The 18470-nt window shown below is 42.6% G+C and overlaps 1 protein-coding gene across 2 annotated transcripts; it reads left to right on the forward strand.

The window, feature by feature from the left end:
• Window positions 1-835: 835 nt before the first annotated feature.
• LOC138977492 (neutral cholesterol ester hydrolase 1-like) lies at window positions 836-16523 on the forward strand. Of its 2 annotated transcripts, XM_070350345.1 has the most exons (8): window positions 836-1028; window positions 2544-2883; window positions 4554-4716; window positions 5293-5406; window positions 5951-6068; window positions 6497-6560; window positions 7325-7446; window positions 15376-16523. In XM_070350345.1, the coding sequence occupies exons 3-8, from the start codon at window positions 4561-4563 to the stop codon at window positions 16044-16046; spliced, it is 1245 nt and encodes a 414-aa protein (XP_070206446.1). In that variant the 5' UTR covers window positions 836-1028; window positions 2544-2883; window positions 4554-4560; the 3' UTR covers window positions 16047-16523. The 2 variants fall into 2 exon arrangements, with proteins under 2 accessions (XP_070206446.1, XP_070206452.1); XM_070350351.1 differs by lacking the exon at window positions 2544-2883.
• Window positions 16524-18470: the final 1947 nt, after the last annotated feature.

The raw sequence follows: 18470 nt of genomic DNA on the forward strand, positions 1-18470 counted from the left end.
AAGTCAAACAAATATCATGGAACAAAGGATCAGTTTCCGTCTTTATACAAGTCTTTATTAAATGTTGCTACTTGTGCAAAAGCCTGCGCTCTCAGCACAAGCTGTCTGCAGAAACAATGGTCTTGCCACGGGAAGCAACTCTTCTTTTTGTCTACCGAAAGTATGCAACAAGGGAAGCAACTCTTTTTTTTTGTCTACCGTAAGGATGCAACAAGGAAAGCAACTCTTCTTTTTGTATACCGAAAGGATGCAACAAGGGAAGCAACTCGATCTTTCTACGTGTACCTTGCCCTTGGTAACAAACGCTATCTGCACAAGTTGCTGTTGTAAATAACAAAACCGTACAAACACCTAAGAGTTTTGTCCTCGATCAATACTGTACCCCCTCCACATCCACAGGCAGCTTTGTGTGTGTCATATCTGTTTGTGGGCCGGTTGGTTTGTCTCTGATTTTGTTCTTAATGTTTGCTAGGCTCAGGAGGTTAAATGTTAACTGTTTCTAAATATTTATGTTGTGTTTTATCCTGTGTCTTAAAACCTTTAACTTTATAATGTTTGTTTTCTCACACATTTATTGACATGCTATAAGTGATGCTTTGTGTTAATTGTTGTCTTTCACATTGTTTGTTGTCCTACTGAACGGTTTTTGATTGTTTCTCTTGTCTATGAGTAATTCGGGCATTGTTGTTTTATCTTGTCTATAAGGCTTTTAGTAGCTAATGACAAACAAATTATATCTCGTTTGCGTTGAACAATAAAACGAACAGATGAGCATAATTATATGAAGAAGTCTTTTCTGTGGGTGCCTGTAGTTTGCCAAGGGACATTACTCTTGTGAAGTAGCGAGGGGAGAACAGTTTTGTTGGGTTGTAAACTGCGATGGTACTTTTCACTGCGATCAAAGTTCAAAATTACCCGTCAGCATGTGTGCGCTATGTATGATACCTACGAACGTGTACCCAAGGAATGTGACAAGTTGTTATGTCATTCAATGTAAACTGTGTTCAATGAGGTGTTAAGCTGAAAACGTAAGTGCGCAGGCTGAAATAATCATGTAGCCTACATTTTCCTCTCGCAGACTCGGTGAATCATCTGAAGACATCATGGTTCAACCCGGCGTGGTACGACTGGCCACCACATTTTTTTTCTGATAGATTTTAATTGCGCAGTACCACAGTTAGCGTCCTGGGATTATGCTTGAACCGCATGACTGAAAGTCTTCTACTGCATATATTATTCGGAAGAAAAAGTAATCATGTAGAAAATGACGTCAATTAAAATGGGACATTGTTCTTGTGCCTGTAGTGGTGATGTACTTAATAATTAGTAACTTCAATGTATCATAATCAACCAAATCCTAGACTTTCTGTGTTTATGTAGAACATTTAAAAAATCGAATAGAGTACGAGTCTGTTACTGAGCTCCAGTGGAGGCTCAAGAACCGGCAGTCACTAGTATTGATCTCTCAAAATACTAGTCAGTTTTCTCTAAGGCCTAAAAAAAAAATAGGTGTGGTTACGGTAACCCGACCTACCCTATTTTTAGGGGCCGACCCTATAACTTTTTATTACATTTGTCAAAAAAAGAAAAAAAACGAATCCAGAAAACGCAATGAAAGCGAAAGCGCCCGAGTCGCACACTTATTTCCCTGTCAAGTAGGTTTAATTTGTACACATTAGAAAAAAAAGTTGAAACAAAAAAAAAAGTGATTGCCTACCTTCCTACCCTATTTTTTTTGGCTAGGTTACCGTAACCACATCTATTTTTTTTTTGTTGTGCCTAAACCAGCAGGTATAACCGAGAACTGTGGCAAGGTTCGTGAGGTCGCCAGTTCGAGACCTGTGGTTTCAATATATGGTTTTTTTTTTAACTTGTTGACTAATTTTTTTAGTTTTTTTTTTAACTCTCCTTTCTTTTATTTTGCTCTAGGCCCTATTAATTATATTTTATTCAAAAGCATTTAGGTTATCAAAATGAGATTGCAACAACAAAGCTCAACTAATTAAAGTCACTGTTTTGGCATTGGTATGGCATCCGCAAATCAAGCAACGTGAATCAATTACGTGTAGTCCCGAGGTTAGGAAGTAGATTGAAGCTGCACTTTAATTGTTAACAAAATGCAGTACAAAAATCATTAACATGGAAACAAATAAAACAACAAGACATTTTTTTCAGTTATGGCAAAACATAAGTCTGCTTTGCATGGAGTTACTTCGACCTCGGGATGTCTCTGCTTCGACAGAATCTCTGACAAACAGCATCTACAGGTCTCGGTACGGTCAGTCGCTCATCATGCAGTGATTGCGCTGTTGCCGAAGTATGTCTTTCTGAGTCAAAAAAAGCAAAGACCACAGTTCTTTGAATTGAATTTGAAGAAAATCTTTAATGAACGACGTTCCATCGGACCTCGAAAAATGAAGTATAGCTTTTGCAGAGTGCCGGTCCCCAAGACTGGGGGCTCCCTAACCGTCTCGCCGGTTATCAAGCCACGGCCTTAAAAACTAGAAGTTGTTCGAAAATAACTCAATTGTCCTCAATTTTAGATCTGACCTTGACCGAGCTGTAACCTTTAAAACTGACAACAGGAGACTGGACCTTTTTATTTGTGTCCAGGTCAACTCAATGCATCCTGGAATTGTGCAAAAAGATCAAAGCTGCAGCTCTAAAAATATTTGTGAAGATGATAATGTTGTACTTTGTGACCCTGTGACCTTGACATTTGATGAGGATCATCTCTAGAGAGTAACATCGTGTTTTGATGACTCCTGAAGTGTGAGATTTGAAAGCTCTGTATCGAACAAAACTTCAACGTTAAGTTACTTCGTCTATGACCATTCGGACGGCCTAATTCTGATGAATCTTCTGACTCTTCTGACTGCATGGGTGAGTGAAAAAAATAAATGTCATCAAAACCAAATTGGAGTTGGGAAAGCTGTTACAAACACTTACAGTCACTTCTTTATTTCGGTAAATTTGAACTTTAGTGTTTTAAATTCATTATCTTTGATACAAGTTCCTTTAATCATACCAAATAATATTTATCGTGAAATTTATCGTGAATATATATATGTCTGAATCAAAACTATCCCCTTGCACAGTCTGGATGATGTGGGTCGTGTGTAACCCATACTTTTAAAGAACTAGATTCAACATAAAAAGTATGGGTCGTACACGACCCATGCAATCTGAATAGGGATTAACTCTTTACCGCCTAATCTAGGCGACTTGCCCTATCGGCCATGCAGTGCCGCGAAGTTGCGCGATAAATCTGCCAGGGACTAGCATTGTAAGCCGTTCGGCGTACTTTACGCCGAAATAACATCTCCAGTACGCGGAATTCGATTTGGTGTACGCCGAAATGCAAAAACCTGTTATTCCCAAACGGTAAACCCAAACAGTCCCAGCTTTCGTTTTGTGCACCGTTCGGTTCAATTCTCAATCGGTTTGACAGTTTGCTTGAGCACGCACTTCCTCTGGCATTGCGCGAGCATGCTTTGTGCCGGTGTTTTGTGGCTCTAGACTTGAAATAATGTCTCGAAGCGACATTGTTGAACGTGGTCAGCCATTCAGTGAGAAAGAATCCAGGTATTCCTGGAAGTGGGAATGGCTGGATTTCGTTCCGAAGACGGAAGGCAAGTCAGAAGAAGTAATGCGCAGATACGGACTATGGCTCCGAAAGGTTGCTATTTCTGTGAAGGCATAATTTAGTTGCTCAATCTTCTTTGGGGGGGGGGGGGGGGGGGGGGGGGGGGGGGAGGGGGGGGGGTCATTTTAGGTAAAAAAATCTCTAAAAAAAATCTTCAAATTCGGGGGGCTTTGCCCCTGGACCCCACTGGGGGCCTCCTGACCCCCGCCTTCAGTTTGTAAGCTGAACTCACTTTTTCCACTGCTAGGCCCTGATCTGCGTTACCTTGCGTGGCCTTGCGGGATCTGCCTAAAAAATGCAGGCATGTTCATGGCCTGTGGCTTTGGTCAGTGTAGCGAGAATGAAGTGGTCGATGAGTTGGCCCCATTTACGCATCCAAATACTGTCAAAATGTTGATTCACGTTTAATGCGAAGTTTAAACACGCACTTTGAATAGGGATAAACTCTTTACCGCCTCTTTGCAGAGTTTGGGTCGTACACGACCCACGCCATCCGGACTGCCCAGTTCAAATTACGCCATTGTTTATTTAGTTGTCCACAAAGATAATCATTTAGTAATTGGACAATGGGAGGGCCTTTATAGTTTATATGGTGTTTAAGGATTACTTGAAGTCTTACTGACAATAATTAGTAGTTTCAGTGATACAGACACTTTTGTGAGGCTCTAATTAGGTTGATGGCCCACGACCCCGGAAGCATTGTGAAGGTTAATTCAGTTCCCCTTGAAGCATGCAGGCATATAATTATTAAATTATCAGTTGTTTTTGGTTTGATCTGTTTCATTCAAATCTTAAATTCTAATTTGGGGCTTTGTGCCTTACTGGTGTGATATTTTTCTTCCTTGTCTGTATAGATGTTTTACATCAGTCTATTAGTATTAATGTTGACCATTTTCTTTGGTTCCAGAGATGACATGGGAGCACCGTCAGGCTGGGTGGGATACATCGTCCTGGGTGGGCTGCTGGTGGGCTTCTCATGGTTCTTGTACTGCCCGGGGGTCCCCGAGTGGGCTGGGGAACGATTCTTGCTTCAGATCCACAGTTCAGGCATCAGATTCGCCAACCTTATGGTATTTGACATATATAATACTAGAAGAATACCCGCTTCGCCGGGGTAGCCGGCTTTGCCGGGAAGAAGAAGAGCCGAATACCCGGCTGCGCGAAGGAAGGGAGATAAACGCGCAAAACACTGGAGAAGATAAGGAAGAGTTGTGGACAGTGACCTTCTAAAAATAGTAACGGGAATATGGATTGACGCCACACGAAGGAAGGGAGATAAACGCAAAACACTGGAGAAGATAGGGAAGAGTTACTGGGAATGGATCTGGGAAGATGAACAGAAAAACCAAATTGAACCATGTACGTTATGAAACGTTTCTTAAGCGTGCGTATAGCCACTTGGTTAAATCCTGTCTAGGGCTATAGTCGCTACTGCGCTATACTAGCTTGTCACTTTCTGTGCGTGAACGTGTCACTGCGGCCGCGGGGTATGTAATTGACAAAGCTGTTGAGCATTGTCTTTGTGAAAAAAATGCGGTGCTTTCAATTTCAGTCTGTGGGTTGGACAGATTGACTTAAGTGTATTAATTACACCTCACGTGACTTGATTTTGTTGTATTTTTACATTGAACCTGTGTCTGTTGCAGTCTCTACCTGCACCATACCTGACAGGGTTCATGATCAACGAGAGGGATGTATTCCGTTGGATCACGGAGATGTTCTACTTCAACTATATCCCTGACAATGATGTGTGGGTCAGGGTGAGTTAACATCGTCTTTATTCCTGTACGTAGGTGATGGAGGTAGATTGGTAACCTCCTAGCTCCCAAGCTCTGAGAAAAATGGCTCTGCAAAGTGAGGGATTGTTGGATGGAGGTAAATCTATGAATGTTATGGACATAGATGCTTAGAAAACTTGACCTTTAAGTGATCAGGACAACCCCTGCCCCCCCGCGTAGTAGTAAATGGATCTAAAATTAGTTTAATACTAGTAATTGTTGTGGGGTCTATTGGCTGAAAGGTGTATGGGACAAGAGGGAGGGAGGGGGGAGGCAGGCAGGCAGGCAGGCCACATGGAGGGGGGCGGGCAGACAGGCAGACACAGACAGATAGGTCTGAGCAATCACGAATTCGTTGTACATGCCGTCGCGGTCACAAAGCGGCAAAGTGCGTGTAACAATAGGATAATCGTTTAGATCCCTGATAATCAGTCAGTTGTAGGGTACATAATAAATAGTAGATCGTGTCCAAGGTATATTTCCTCTTGCATACATATCTGATGCATGTATTGTGTGTTGTTGACAGGTGAGTGATGCAACATTTGACGGTGTACCTGTCAAGATTTTCCATCCACGCGCAGCCCAGAATGACTCTCCAGCCATTGTCTTCATCCACGGCGGGGGGTGGTCAGTCCTTAGTGCTGGTCAGTATGGATTTTCCTTTGATGTCATGTTATCTTATTTCATGTTATTACCATTTCAGTGCACCATGATGGCTTTTTGACCAATCAGGTCTTATTCTAGGTTACCCGCTAAATGTTACAGCGGTCAGGCCGAAACCCTTTTTGCCGGCCATGCACCATATTTATTAACGAAGACCTCAGAAAAAGAACATTGTACTTTGTTATCATAGGTTGGACAATTGGAAAAGCCTGATGAAGTAATCAGGCCAGCAAGTTGTGTTTGGATAAATGATAGTGGCAACTCAAGACTAATGCTTCTATGTATCTGTGTGTGTGTGTGTGTGTGTGTGTGTGTGGCGTTTGTGTGTATGTATTAAATTACAATCCCATTTTGACGGATGGGTGTGTTGGTTAAATTTGTTTAAATTATTAACATGGTCTGCTTTCAGATTCATATTCTGCCACAACATACTACATAGCATGGAAACTGAACGTGGTTGTCGTCTCCATAGAGTAAGTTGTCCAGCCTTTCACAGATTCTTCTGTGTAATAACACTGTTTTATTAAACACTATTTAGTGTTTACCATGTGTGCTACTTGTTCTAGTAGAATTATATAATACATGTCACTCTGTAATCATAAATAGTTACAAAAAGTGTGTAAAAAAGTGGAACACTTCACTCTACACTAAAGGGACATAACATGGCATATATTCTGAACTAACTGGCGGTTGTACCCCCTGGATCAATGGCATTAGCCAAATAGAAAACAAAAACCGTGAAACTGTGGTGTACATTTTTGGAGTAAGACTATAATGTTAAACCTTTTTTGTATTTATTTGCTTGCTTGTTGTCTTAATTACAAGCAGTATGTAAGAAATGTTAAGTCCTTTGTACTGGAAACTTGCATTCTCCCAGTAAGGTCACATATTGTACTACATTGGAAGCCCCTGGAGCAATTTTTTGATTAGTGCTTTTGTGAACAAGAAACAATTAACAAGTGGCTCTATCCCCTTCCCCCCCCCCCCCCCCCCCCCCTTTCCCCGTTGCGATATAACCTTGAACAGTTGAAAACTACGTTAAACACAAAATAAAGAAAGAAAGTCTTAATTACAGGGTTACATCATAATCAAAGTTCTCCAGGGAGCAAGCAACACAAATTTCCAAGAGAGAAACACCACAGTAATATTATGATTTTACCTTACCTACATGTACTTACAGTTATATTTCTTTTCCAGAATTTTTTGTGTTGGTTTTGATGATTCACCATGTGTTCAGTTACCGTCTGGCACCAGAGCACCCTTACCCGGCGCCTTTTGAAGATTGCCTGAAAGCCACGGTCCATTTATTGCGCAAGGCAGTGAAGTATGACATCGACCCAAGCAGGATTGCTATTGCAGGTATGCTATACGGACATTGATCACGACAGTCTGCTCTCTCTATTGGGACTGTAGATTGGGAGATGAATTAGTCAGGATTGTCATTTGTTGAAATTAAACTGTAGAAAAGCATAGTTGTTTTTTGCTTTGCAGTATTTGTTAAACTATGATTAAATTACATATTCTCACTCCGAATCACATATATATGTCGTATCCATTCTGTACAATTTGGGCATTATGTACAATGAGCAGCATATCTTGCACATTGTATACAATGAGCAACACGTTTCGCTCATTGTATACAATGAGCAAAACTGTTGCCCATTCAATACAATGAGCAAGACCATAAAGTTGCACATTGTATACAATGTGCACCGAGTGAGCAAGATTGTTGAATGGCGTTCAAGCTACACTGATATATGAATCATAGTGAATGGTTGAATGGAATATGTGAGTAAAGTGTTCAAATAACGATGTTTGTTATGTTTAAGCATTGTTTTAATTCTCATTTCGCTAAAACTATACAGTGCATTAGGAATTTAATTATTGTAAATTAATTAAACAATAAAAACAAAAAACAACAAATAATGTTGTTTCAACACACGCACACACACATAACAATCGTTCATAATAACGCTCACATTGTCATGTCATTGCTAATGAGAGCGTCGTTTTCACCGCCTTTCACGCTTTTGCTAATAACGCTCATGTTTTCATGTCACGCTAAAACATGGAAACAACGACAACAACGTACCACAGAGGTCACCTGCTTCTTTTTTAAGCATGATGGTTCTTGCATTTAGCAGATCGGGGGTGGCAATGAGAAGTACATTGAAGCCGAGCTTTGAAGCATTTGTATTTGTTTGTTGTGCATACTCCGAGGCAGTTACATTTAGCGTAGCCTTGGCCGTGTCCACGGCTGGTTGCGATGGCGGTCTCTCTGACTGACTTCGTCTTGTTCCGGTTTTCTTCTGGAATGTCATCTTGGGTGATTAACCTGCTCTCGTTGATTTCGAACTGGTTTCGACTGAATTTCGAGGCGAGTCGTCCGTGTCTTGTCGCAATGGTGTACATTCCTCTGTCGCGGTCCACTTCAGTGATGACTCCGAGTAGGTTTCTTTGATCACCTTTGGCTCTGTCATACATCGGTATAGGTACGCGCACGCAATCATTCACATCTCCAACTTTTAACTTTTTCCTTGCCGATTCTGTAGTTTGCTTATCATTTAGCCATGACCGTATCATGTCCTCGACGTCACCATTTGCTCGTTCGACGCTGCCTTGAGACTGGGGATGTCTGGGTTTCCCGTGTACTATGAGTAAATCAGGCCACATCACCTTCAATTCCTCGATTATGCAAGCGAACGAATTCTCTCCCATTGTCGGACTGTATTCGTGGAGCTCCGAAAGTCGTGAATATGTCAACCAAGTGAGATGCAATGACACAGGCTCGCTTGGATCGAATGGCTCTCAGAACACAGAACTTGGTCAGGTGGTCTTGGTAGTTCAGGATCAAACTGTAAAGCAAACAACAGGTATTAGTTAAACAACATTGTTGTCAGTGTTTGGAGATGCTTGAACAACAACAACAAACAACAAACAGCAACAACAACAGCAGCAACAGCAGCAACATCATCGCCGTCGTCGTCTTCTCCCCTACCAACAACAAACAGCAACAACAACAGCAGCAACCACAGCAACAGCAGCAACAGCAGCAACATCATCGCCGTCGTCGTCTTCTCCCCTACCAACAACAAACAGCAACAACAACAGCAGCAACCGCAGCAACAGCAGCAACATCATCGCCGCCGTCGTCTTCTCCCCTACCAACGACAATAATGGTCGAAGCATTCTCACGCTCGAATCGACCTCTTATGTTTCAAGGAAACTGGATAGTCTAATATACTATATGAATAATGAAACTCACCGAAATTCTCCATCATGCTGACTTTGGAAATCAATCAGATCCACTTGACCCCTTGAGTTGAAGTTATTGGAAAGTATGGGCCGCACCACAACACCTTTGTTCAATTTCGATTTCTTCAGCGTGCAATTTTGACACAGAGCAAGGAAAATCTTGATTTGTTGCCGAGTGACGTTGGCGTACTTTCCATGCGTTTCTCACCACCGTGGCCGCAAGCTGCGTGGGCTTCTTTGATGACGTTGTAGACGTCTTCCAGAGCTACGAAATACCGTGCAGGATTCGATCCCGCCACAATCAGTCTTTGGAAATGTGCAACTTCGATTACGTCGTATCGCTTTACGAGTTTGTAGTCGTTGGGCGTCTTCTTTTGGCTTCCGAGTTTCAGTTGTCGAACTCTTTCCGTCATGGTGGTAAGGTCTTCCTGTGTGAACCACTTCACGTGGCCAACACTTTGACGTTGCACTTCTGCATCAAACTTAGTTCGATTTTGATCCATGGTGGTCGCGTTCTATCGCCGGGCAGACTGACACTGACACCGAAACTAAAATACTGAAAGAAAGAGAGTGGACAGACAATCCAAACAATTTCAAACATGAGTTCGGTTCAGTCCTATTTGGTCAAAATCGCACGTAGTTTGCAAGATCGTTATTTGAACCCTTTACTCACAATTAGAAAAAGTGTGAAAGGCTGCTGCTCGTTGTTGTTTCTATATCTTACTTTTAGCATGACATGACAATGTGAGCGTTATTATGAACGAATGTTATGTGTGTGTGCGTGTGTTGAAACAACATTAATTGTTGTATTTGTTTTTGAGTCACTTGAGAAAAAGTGACTCTATGTAATCGGTCAGTGTTAGTCTGTCCGGCCGGCCGGCCGTCCGGCCGGCCGTCCGGCCGGCCGTCCGTAGACACCACCTTAACGTTGGACTTTTCTCGGAAACTATCAAAGCGATCGGGCTCATATTTTGTTTAGTCGTGACCTCCAATGACCTCTACACTTTAACGATGGTTTCGTTGACCTTTGACCTTTTTCAAGGTCACAGGTCAGCGTCAAAGGAAAAATTAGACATTTTATATCTTTGACAAAGTTCATCGGATGTGATTGAAACTTTGTAGGATTATTCTTTACATCAAAGTATTTACATCTGTAGCCTTTTACGAACGTTATCAGAAAAACAAGGGAGATAACTAGCCTTTTCTGTTCGGCAACACACAACTTAACGTTGGGCTTTTCTCGGAAACTATAAAAGTGACCGGGCTCAAATTTTATGTGAACGTGACTCATTGTGTTGTGAATAGCAATTTCTTCCTGTCCATCTGATGCCTCATATAATATTCAGAACTGCGAAAGTGACTCGATCGAGCGTTTGCTCTTCTTGTTATTGTTTAATTAAAGGGGCAGTCAACAGGTTGCTGTCGTTTCATGTTTTCGGGACAAAAATAGATTGCTTACTCTTTACTCTTTACTCTAGGTAAATGTAACAAAAAATATATTTAAAAAAAAAAAAGATTTTGAATATTTTTTTTGAAAAAAAAAGTTTGGATTTTTCGTTCCATTCTTTTTCTTATCACATGCACGCCAGTTCAAAACGCCGAAAGCAAAAAAAAAACCGCATGCATATTGGTCAAATTTGAAGCAATGGCTTCACACCATTCAACCATTCACTATGATTCATATACCAGTGTAGCTTGAACGCCATTCAACAATCTTGCTCACTCGGTGCACATTGTATACAATGTGCAACTTTATGGTCTTGCTCATTGTATACAATGGGCAACAGTTTTGCTCATTGTATACAATGAGCAAAACTTGTTGCTCATTGTATACAATGTGCAAGATATGCTGCTGATTGTACATAATGCGCAAATTGTACAGAATGGATACGACATATGCATTGACCTAGTCTGAGATGCTTATCGTCTGAAAAAATCGCTTGCCGTCAAATTAAGGGAAGCAACCCTTTTAGAAAAACACTGACTCAGTGAGTTAGTCAGTTGGTTAATCTACGTGGGTTATCCCCCTTGCCGTAGGTGGCGCTATCGCCAACATCCTGCTTGATCACACGTGGACATATATACGGCTTTTTCAGCTCTGCGGATCAGGTCGTCGGATTTTTCGCTCCGATGATTTTTTGCCTTTTGCCTTTGAGCTTGAGGTTTACCGCTCACCTGCCATCTTCCTATTTCACCTGTTAGTTAGTTAGTTAGCTGTTGCTTTTCGGGTCCAGCGGACCATAATAGGCCAAATCAGGACCCCATTTCACCTGTTGGGTGAGATCTTTCTTGTTTGGTTTTGATTTGATTTTGACTTTGGTTTTCGACCACTTTTTACGTTCCTGCTGGTATTAATATTACTTAGCGTGTTGACTTTTTTCATGCAGCAATGGCTGACACTGATAAGGGCGACCGGTCGAGGCTCAAGGTCATGAGCACTCCTAGCAAAGGTTCTAAGCAAAGAATAGAAGCCGGCAGAGACACTTGTTCATCTTTCTGATAATGATAAGAATACCATTTTCTGTGGTTGTATTTCTCCTCTGGGAGATTCTAGTGTTGTGTTAGCAACTCAGTCTCTTTCTCAGGCCATTTTGAATTCGGCCATTTTGCAACCGACCATTGTGCCACCAGATCATTCTTCTCTGGTGGCATCGTTACTTGCATCTTTGCTTCCAGAAATTCGTTCCATGGTGGCTTCAGAGAAGAATTCTTCTCCACCCAGCGTCTCCCGCCTTCCCCCTTCTGTGGGGGGCAGAACTTCAATGGCGTTGCTGACCTTTCCTTCTGCTACGGTCGGCAGTGGTGCTGCTTCCGCCTCGTCCACCGGCGCTTCTGGTCTTGGCTCGGCGATGATGTCACATTCTTCTGGTGCAGACCTGCCTTACAGTGTGCATGTTCCGGGTAGTGCCGGAACTCACACGACTTGGCACTCTCCCTTCGGGGAAGGGTCTCTTCTTGACTGGCCTCTACCGTTCCAACCTCTTAACAGACATGGTTCGGATATGCATGTCCCTTCAGGGACTCCGTCAATGCATGGTCACTCCATGCAAGGTATGTGTGTTCCTACTTCATCAGTCGATTGCGTGCACTTCGCAGATGGACGGGAACACGGACTGGCCCTCGGCACATAGGGCCTTATGACTGGCTGTTGCCTTGAAATGGAAGCCTGGTTTACCACAGACAGTCCTGCCCAAGCTCAACAAGCTGTCCAGGAGTAATTTGGGATCATGCTGGGCTTTTGCCTTGGCCATTAACGTAAGGGCCTTGGTAACAAAAGCTGCCGGGTCCTCACTGATAGGTGCTGCTGGCTGGGCATCCAGCTTAGACAATGCCAGTCTAGTTAGCCGTGACTCAATCTTTTTGCGTTTCTCAAACACACTTTCAGCCATTCTAGTGCCCTGGATGCTCTGTCGCAGTTGTGGCAGTAGCCGTTTCACCAGGTCATCTTCTTGCATGTTATCATCAGATTCTTTGTCTTGACACGGGGGTGAATGGTTCCCCACTTCCATGGTATCACCTTGTACTGGTCTTTGTTCTTTTGCTCGTTTTGTCCTATTTCTTTTCTTTCTTTGTTTTCTTTGGATGTGTTGTTGTTCCTCTTCTTCCAGCCCCTCGCTTGGCTTCTTGAGGGAGGAAGCAACTTTTTCTTGTGTCGCCTTGTCATGAACTTGTCTATTGGGACCTTCTTGAGGCTGTTGGTTCCCTGCAATGCTGTTATGCCTCACTGCGTCAGCATAGTCAGTCCTGATGGGTGGTAACAGCCCTTCCGGGCGCCAAGAAGGGTCATGTTGCTGGTGAGGGGTAGGTGTTCAATTCATGTAGTCAATTATCTGGCTTTCCTTTCTTCACAAGGCAGTTCTGCTGCTTCTCTCAAGGTGAGACGTTCTTCAATCTCTTCTACTTTGAAGCAGATTGGTCGCTCCATCAATGGTGGAGTTATTTCGGGTGTCATCAAGGGCGCTGCGCTAAATGAAGTCCGAGGCCGCACTCCAGTCCCTTAATGGGACCTGTTCTTGGTCCTTGAATTTTTGTGTTCTCCCGACTTTGGGCCGTTGCAAACAGCAAGTCTGACCAATTTGACTAGAAAAGCGCTCCTTCTCCTGTTGCTTGCTACTGCACGTAGAGGCAGCGAGGTTCATGCTATTTCCGGTCGCCCGGAAGATATCACTCATGAGGCTGATGGCTCTATTTCTCTCAGGTTTCCTGAGGCTATGAGGCTTCCTGACCAAAAACAAACAAAAACAGTGACCAGATCAGCCTTTACCGGTCCTGTCTATCAGACCGCTTAGCCAGATCCCAGCAGCAGATGACCCTGATATGGTTAACTGCCCAGTTAGAGCTCTTGACCTTTACCTTCGGCGTACACAGCCCATTAAAGCTAAGAATCAAAAGCTACTGTTCATTTCAGTGAACACCAAAAGAGGAAAAGATATTTCCAAACTTACTCTGACTCGGTGGATCTCTTCGCTCATCAGGCAGGCATATGAGTGGTCTCTCACCGAGATAAAAGGGAGGGGGGGGGGGGGGGGGGGCACTCTGTTCTCCCTCTGACCAAGGCTCGGGTGCACGAGTCTAGAGCTTGGGCTTCCTCCTTAGCTGTTCTTCACTCCCGAAGATTGGAGGAAGTGCTTCACACTGCCTATTGGAAGTCTGATGATGTTTTCATCAACTTTTATTTGCGAGACATCGCCGGTATGTGCCAAGATGGGTCCCGTTCTCTTCCTGCCCTTGTAGCAGCGGGACAGGTTCTAGCCAGAGCTTTAACTATGGGCTATAGGTTCCCTCCACCAGGTTTTTGCTATCTGCATATATGTGATGCGGAGTAAGAATATGTAATTTAATCGAAAATTTTAATAATAAATTTTCATTTGATTAATATACTTACCCGAATCACATAGGTAATTCCCTCCCTACCATCCCCGCACTATAGTTTCTATGTATATTTTAAAGTCGTATGATATGTCCACGTGTGATCACGCGGGATGTTGGCGATAGCGCCACCTACGGCAAGGGGGACAACCCACGTAGATTAACCAACTGACTAACTCACTGAGTCAGTGTTTTTCTAAAAGGGTTGCTTCCCTTAATTTGACGGCAAGCGATTTTTTCAGACGATAAGCATCTCAGACTAGGTCAATGCATATATGTGATTCAGGTAAGTATATATATTAATCAAATGAAAATGTATTATTAACATTTTCGATTATATCATTTGGTGATATGCAGTTGTTGGCTTTCAGAGAAAACACTCTGTCCAAACAAGTGTCATATGTTCCTTCGATACAAATGAAGTCACATTACATTTATATTTCAATGTAACGGTTATCAGTGAAAAAAGCATGTTCAATTTTTGAATTGCCTCATCTTGGCTGTTCCAGCTGACAATTATCGCCCTTGGATGCAAAATCATAGTACACTGAAAGACATTTGTAATTTCTTCAGACATCAGTCTTTATTCAAATGAACCACTCAGTGAAGAAAAAACCCAATATTTGTTCATGTTCGTCAGTCAATCAGGTTTGGTTTGGGCGGGGACAACATTTAATGTGGAGTTATCAAGTATCAAACCCTATTTTCTTTTGTGGTTTTGATAATGAATATTTGCGTATGACTTCAACAATCCTTGATAATATTCCACAATATTTTGTCAAGAAACAATATCATGATACTTTCTATCCATTTGTCTTCACAAGAAAATGTATCATTTATTAAACGGAAAAATCAAAAATGTCAGTGTTTAACAGAAAATCATATTTGACTACTCTTAGATTTTAGCAATTGTTAATCAAAATTTATAAGGTGACCGACCCCTTTTCTTTCCACAGATCTTTACAGAATGCTTAGAGGAACCTATGCACACACTTTTGAAATAAATCTGACTATGGGATTTAATACACTAGTAACCCCTTTGAAAAAAACAAAATAAAGAACAAATCTTAAACAGATAGATTGCTAACACCTGAATATCAAGAATATTTTTGGTTTGTCTTTTGATTCACCATCACATAATCGTTATATATATATGTTCTACAGGTGACAGTGCAGGGGGAAATCTGGCGACAGCGGTGGCCCTGAAACTGTCAAAAGACGAGACATACAGCGACCTCCCTCACCTCAAGTTCCAGGTCCTCATGTACCCAGTGACTCAAATGCTGGATTTCAACACCTACTCCTACACGGAATTCGCCCACACTGGATCTCTCTGGAGGGAGTTGATGTTCAGCATGGTCGTCAACTATCTCGGCTTCCCTGAGCTACTGGATCACTCTGATCAGTTCGAAGTGACTAACCACACTTCTCCAAGGCTGAAAAATTCTGTGTTCGGGTCCTACGTTAAGCACGAAAACTTGCCTGAGGAGTTCAGAGTGAAAGGCTTCAAAACTGTGGGGGAGAACATGGGGAATGAAAATCTCGCCGCCAAGATAGAACCCATGCTGACGGATCCTTACTTTGCTCCTCTGATGGCGCCAGACTTGTCCAAAGTTCCCCCAGTGTACATGATTCTGGCGCAGAACGACCCCCTGAGAGACGACGGATTGTTCTACGCGAAGCGCCTGAGGGAAGCAGGGGTGAAAACGGAGATTGACTTTCACAAGACGATGGCGCATGGGTTCTGTCTGTTGACGCCAGCCAGTCTTCTTACATTCCAGGGGGGGAAGGATGCCTATGATACACTGGGCGGATATGTCCAGAAAAATTTATGAAAACAGGGTGTGGTTTTTTTTTCGTGTTTTTTTCAGTTGATTTTTTCCCTACATTTGCCGATCATGTCCAGAAAAATGGATGTTGCAGTCATGGAGTGATACAAAATTGTTACCACCATTTTACACTTCACTTTGATATTTAAGATGTTTAGTGCCCACTCCGTCATTGTGTGATTAGTATATATTTTTGAGAGTTTGAAGTTGGGTGTGTGCGTTGTAAGCATATTCATAATTGGTGTGTGCTTGTGTGTGTGTGTGTGTGTGTGTGTGCGTGCTGATGAAGGGACAATCCGATGAATTTACGTACGTGGACCACAATAGTTACAGTACTTGCGAAGGCTTAGCTATCAGTGTACACTATGTTTTGTATCTGCATTTTACTTAAAAACTTGTTTTCCGGTGTAGAAATATGTTTTGGGTTGATTGCATAACAAATGGTTAAATCATTTTGAGTGATTAAAGCCTGTGCGTTTTGCAGTTATGGTTCTTTTTTTTTGTACAGATAGTTTTATATCTGTGCTAAGACTGTAGGTTTGCCTCCTGTGCTAATATTTGTTTACTTCTGTTCTCTTTTTTTTTTAAACCAATAAGAGAGAGAGAGAGAGAGAGAGAGAGAGAGAGAGAGAGAGAGAGAGAGAGAGAGAGAGAGAGAGAGAGTGGTTTGCCTGTGTGTGTGTGTACCGTACTTTCCGGGTCATAAGGCGCGACTTTTTTCCTCGAGTTTGACCCCTGCGTCTTGTATAACGAAGCGCCTAATCCGTGTATGAAATACGAAAAAAATCAAAGAGACCGCCTGAGTACCAGTCAAACAACTTGTGATAATGCATGTTTCAGCTACTAGGTACTACCCTGGCCAAGTTTCCTCTCAAGACATCGAAGAGATCGCCCCATAGGTTAAACTCGGTCACTGACCCCGGTGCAGGAAATGTTTCCTCTCTCAGATCTATGACAGGGGAACCACCTCTCATAGCAAAAACTGGGTCATTGACCCCTGGGAAGAAGGTCAGTGTCTAAACAAGGCAACCCAACTATCACAATGGACCTGCCTTTGATCTCGCCGCACACACAGAGCACACATATTTCCACTCTGTATTCTTCCTTTGATGTGCGGCTTATTTTCAGGCTTATTTTCATTCTTCGACCCTTTGTTACTGGTATACTTTTTGACTCACATGCGAAGCAAAAGTGAGTCTATGTACTCACTCGAGTCGTCCGTCCGTCCCGGCGTCCGTCCGTCCGTCCGTCCGTCCCGGCGTCCGTCCGTCCGTCCGTCCGGAAAACTTTAACGTTGGATTTTCTTGGACACTATTAAGTCTATCAACACCTGATGTGGCCTGATGGTGTATGGTTACAAGATCTCAAAAACATGTGCGGCAACTTGACCTCACTTCAAGTTCAAGGTCACAGGGGCCGTAATTGTTGTCTTAAAAACGACCATTTTTCACATTTTCGCATTTTTGGCTCACGTAAGTGTAGCCTATGCGATCGTAACTTTGTCTGTCTGTGCGTGCGTGCGTGCGTGCGTCTGTGCGTGTGTATGTCTGTGGTAGAAACTCTAACATTTGAAGACGTCACATTACATTGACGTCACATTATGACGTAAGAGGGTTAGACGTCACGCGAAGGAAGTACTGAAAGTCTCCGTCATTATTATTTTGAGCGCGCCGAGACTGGTTGGCAGTCGTGTCCTTGTAAGTAGGCTACATGCAGACAGACAGATCTAGATCTAGTGTCTCGCTTTCTTGCACAGTTTCACCTATGCTCTTTCTGTGTGTGTGTGTGTGTGTGTGTGTGTGTGTGTGTGTGTGTGTGTGTGTGTGTGTGTGTGTGTGTGTGTGTGTGTGTGTGTGACGGAGTGATTGAGTTTGTGTTACTGTTTGTCGATTTCTTACGTGAGCCTTGATGGCTTCGCCTCTTGTCTCTGAAGTTTTTGAGATTTAATACCTCACCTATATATGATATATAGGGCAAAGTAAGCTCCATCTTTTGATACCAGTTTGGTTTACCTTGCTTCAAGGTCAAGGTCACAGGAGCTCTTCAAAGTTGGATTGTATACATATTTTGAAGTGACCTTGACCCTGAACTATGGAAGATAACTGTTTCAAACTTAAAAATTATGTGGGGCACATGTTATGCTTTCATCATGAGACACATTTGGTCACATATGATCAAGGTCAAGGTCACTTTGACCCTTATGAAATGTGACCAAAATAAGGTAGTGAACCACTAAAAGTGACCATATCTCATGGTAGAAAGAGCCAATAAGCACCATTGTACTTCCTATGTCTTGAATTAACAGCTATGTGTTGGATGACCTTGGGTCAAGGTCACATGTATTTTGGTAGGAAAAATGTGTAAAGCAGTTCTTAGTGTATGATGTCATTGCTAGGTTTAGTTATTTGACCTTGACCCTGAAGGTCAAGG

The sequence above is a fragment of the Littorina saxatilis genome, linkage group LG1 (genome assembly GCF_037325665.1).
Source record: "Littorina saxatilis isolate snail1 linkage group LG1, US_GU_Lsax_2.0, whole genome shotgun sequence".
NCBI classification, from domain to species: domain Eukaryota; kingdom Metazoa; phylum Mollusca; class Gastropoda; order Littorinimorpha; family Littorinidae; genus Littorina; species Littorina saxatilis.